We start from the raw sequence: 1,727 nt of genomic DNA, 5'->3' as shown, positions 1-1,727 counted from the left end.
ATGTGGATACGTCCACCTCTGACCTGTAGGGCATATAAGTACTGTTCTGGCCGCTGTCTCACTATCAAAGTGAGCATTGTTACCTTTTTGAGGCATGCTTGGAACGGTGGGCAGAGCCGTGGCCTTGACGTTATGCTCACTTTGATGGCTATAGCGTGCGTGGGTTCGATTCATGCTGGCAGACCTGGTCCACCTGGCAGATGGTTGACTACCCCGCACGGGTCCAGTCTCAGCCGAGCCGGCTCATCTGTGGGTGAGCTGAGGCACAGCCCCATTACGTGGGCTAGTGCCGTTGCTGCTGGAAGGTCCAGTACTTAGGATAAGAGAGAGATCCTTCTAAGTGTAGTAGCACGTCAGAACCTGTAACCAGAGGTGGTTGGCCTGGGTTAGGCCCTTGTTAAGAGGGGAGATATTGTAAGGCTCTTAGCCTTACTCTCAGCCTTAGGCATGTGGATGCGTCCACCTCTGACCTGTAGGGCATATAAGTACTGTTCTGGCCGCTGTCTCACTATTAAAGTGAACATTGTTACCTTTTTGAGGCATGCTTGGCACAGTGGGCAGAGCCGTGGCCTTGACAATAGCTGCTATAAATAGCATAGTTACTAAACCTTAAAAACTAAACTAGGCTTAACGTACTCCACAAGCGAGCTGCCCACCCAAGCGAGCTGCCTACTTTTGCCAAGACCACACCAACACCACAACTACTTCGTGATACTATAGTACACAGCAGCAATATACTGTACTAAATAGTAAGCTGTACTAGTCTATAGTACTCTGCGCATCTTTACTGCATGTTCGCGCGTTATGCCCTGTCTTGCTACATGTGCCACAGCGCCTTAAAGACTGAGTGCTCCCATCAACGCGTGACCTCTTCTTTGCCTTCTTCCCATCACTACAGGCCTTAAACTCCTTTAGAGTAGTTAGCCGCACTCCCTTACTAAACGTTAGTGTCCCTTTACGCTAGATTTGCTTTCTTTTGTGTGATTTACGACGTGTAGCAGCCTCGTTAGCTGCCTGTAGGTCAGCAACCTGGTTGCGCACTAAAACCAGTGAATGCGCCATTAGCTCTGCTCCTTTGGTGAGCTGATTAAGGGCGTCAACTATGGGCGTTGGTGAGCTATTAGCGTGTCTCTAAATCCTCTCTCAAATCAGATTTGATTAAGACCCAAATTCTAGGGTGTTGCTTGGTGTTTTAGACTCCTATGTGCTGTTGTCTATAGTAGGTAGTGTTAGTATGCGCAGGCGTACTTTAAGCTTTAATATTACAGCCTCTGGGTCAAATAGGACCAGACCAGCGCCTCTAAATCCTCCCTGTATGTTGCTATTGGTAATTAAAGCATTAAAAGCAGCTTTAAAGCACGGTAAGAACTTAAGTTTAGTAATACGCGTGATCTTGCTGCGCATTAGCCGCTCGGCTTGGCGGCCATAGGCCTTCTTCAATGGGGAGAAACAACCCACGTCAAGTGGCTGCAGCAGGTGCGACGAGTGTGGAGGCATGCACAGAGTGATAATCTTGTGCTCCTTACAGTACTAGTAGAATTCAACCAAGTTATGGCTCTTGTGGCCGTCCAGAATAAGCAGCTGGTAGCTACTAACAGTGCGCGCCTTTGTGTGCTTATTAAAGTACTTCAACCACTTAACTCTAAGCTTATTGTTAGTCTAGCTATTATTAGAGACATTAAGAACCCAGTTGTTAGGTATACTGGGCTCCTTGTACCAGGCTAAGA

The 1,727-nt window shown here is 47.7% G+C and overlaps 1 protein-coding gene across 1 annotated transcript, besides 12 other annotated features; it reads left to right on the top strand.

Moving 5' to 3' along the window:
- Positions 1-125: part of a dispersed repeat that runs on past the window's edge.
- Positions 1-318, top strand: EKO05_0006711 (uncharacterized protein; the record flags this gene model as incomplete). Its single annotated transcript, XM_059636858.1, has 1 exon — positions 1-318. The coding sequence occupies one exon, from the start codon at positions 1-3 to the stop codon at positions 316-318; it is 318 nt and encodes a 105-aa protein (XP_059492841.1).
- Positions 319-436: 118 nt separating this feature from the next.
- Positions 437-572: a dispersed repeat.
- A 5-nt stretch (positions 573-577) lies between these two features.
- Positions 578-630: a mobile genetic element.
- Positions 629-1,727: part of a mobile genetic element that runs on past the window's edge.
- Positions 1,204-1,529: a mobile genetic element.
- Positions 1,237-1,529: a mobile genetic element.
- Positions 1,264-1,529: a mobile genetic element.
- Positions 1,270-1,526: a mobile genetic element.
- Positions 1,288-1,493: a mobile genetic element.
- Positions 1,291-1,523: a mobile genetic element.
- Positions 1,435-1,526: a mobile genetic element.
- Positions 1,666-1,727: part of a mobile genetic element that runs on past the window's edge.

The sequence above is a fragment of the Ascochyta rabiei genome, chromosome 10, assembly GCF_004011695.2.
Source record: "Ascochyta rabiei chromosome 10, complete sequence".
In the NCBI taxonomy this organism is placed as follows: domain Eukaryota; kingdom Fungi; phylum Ascomycota; class Dothideomycetes; order Pleosporales; family Didymellaceae; genus Ascochyta; species Ascochyta rabiei.
The sequence above is the reverse complement of the archived record's forward strand: the minus strand, read 5'-3'. Positions and strand labels throughout refer to the sequence as shown.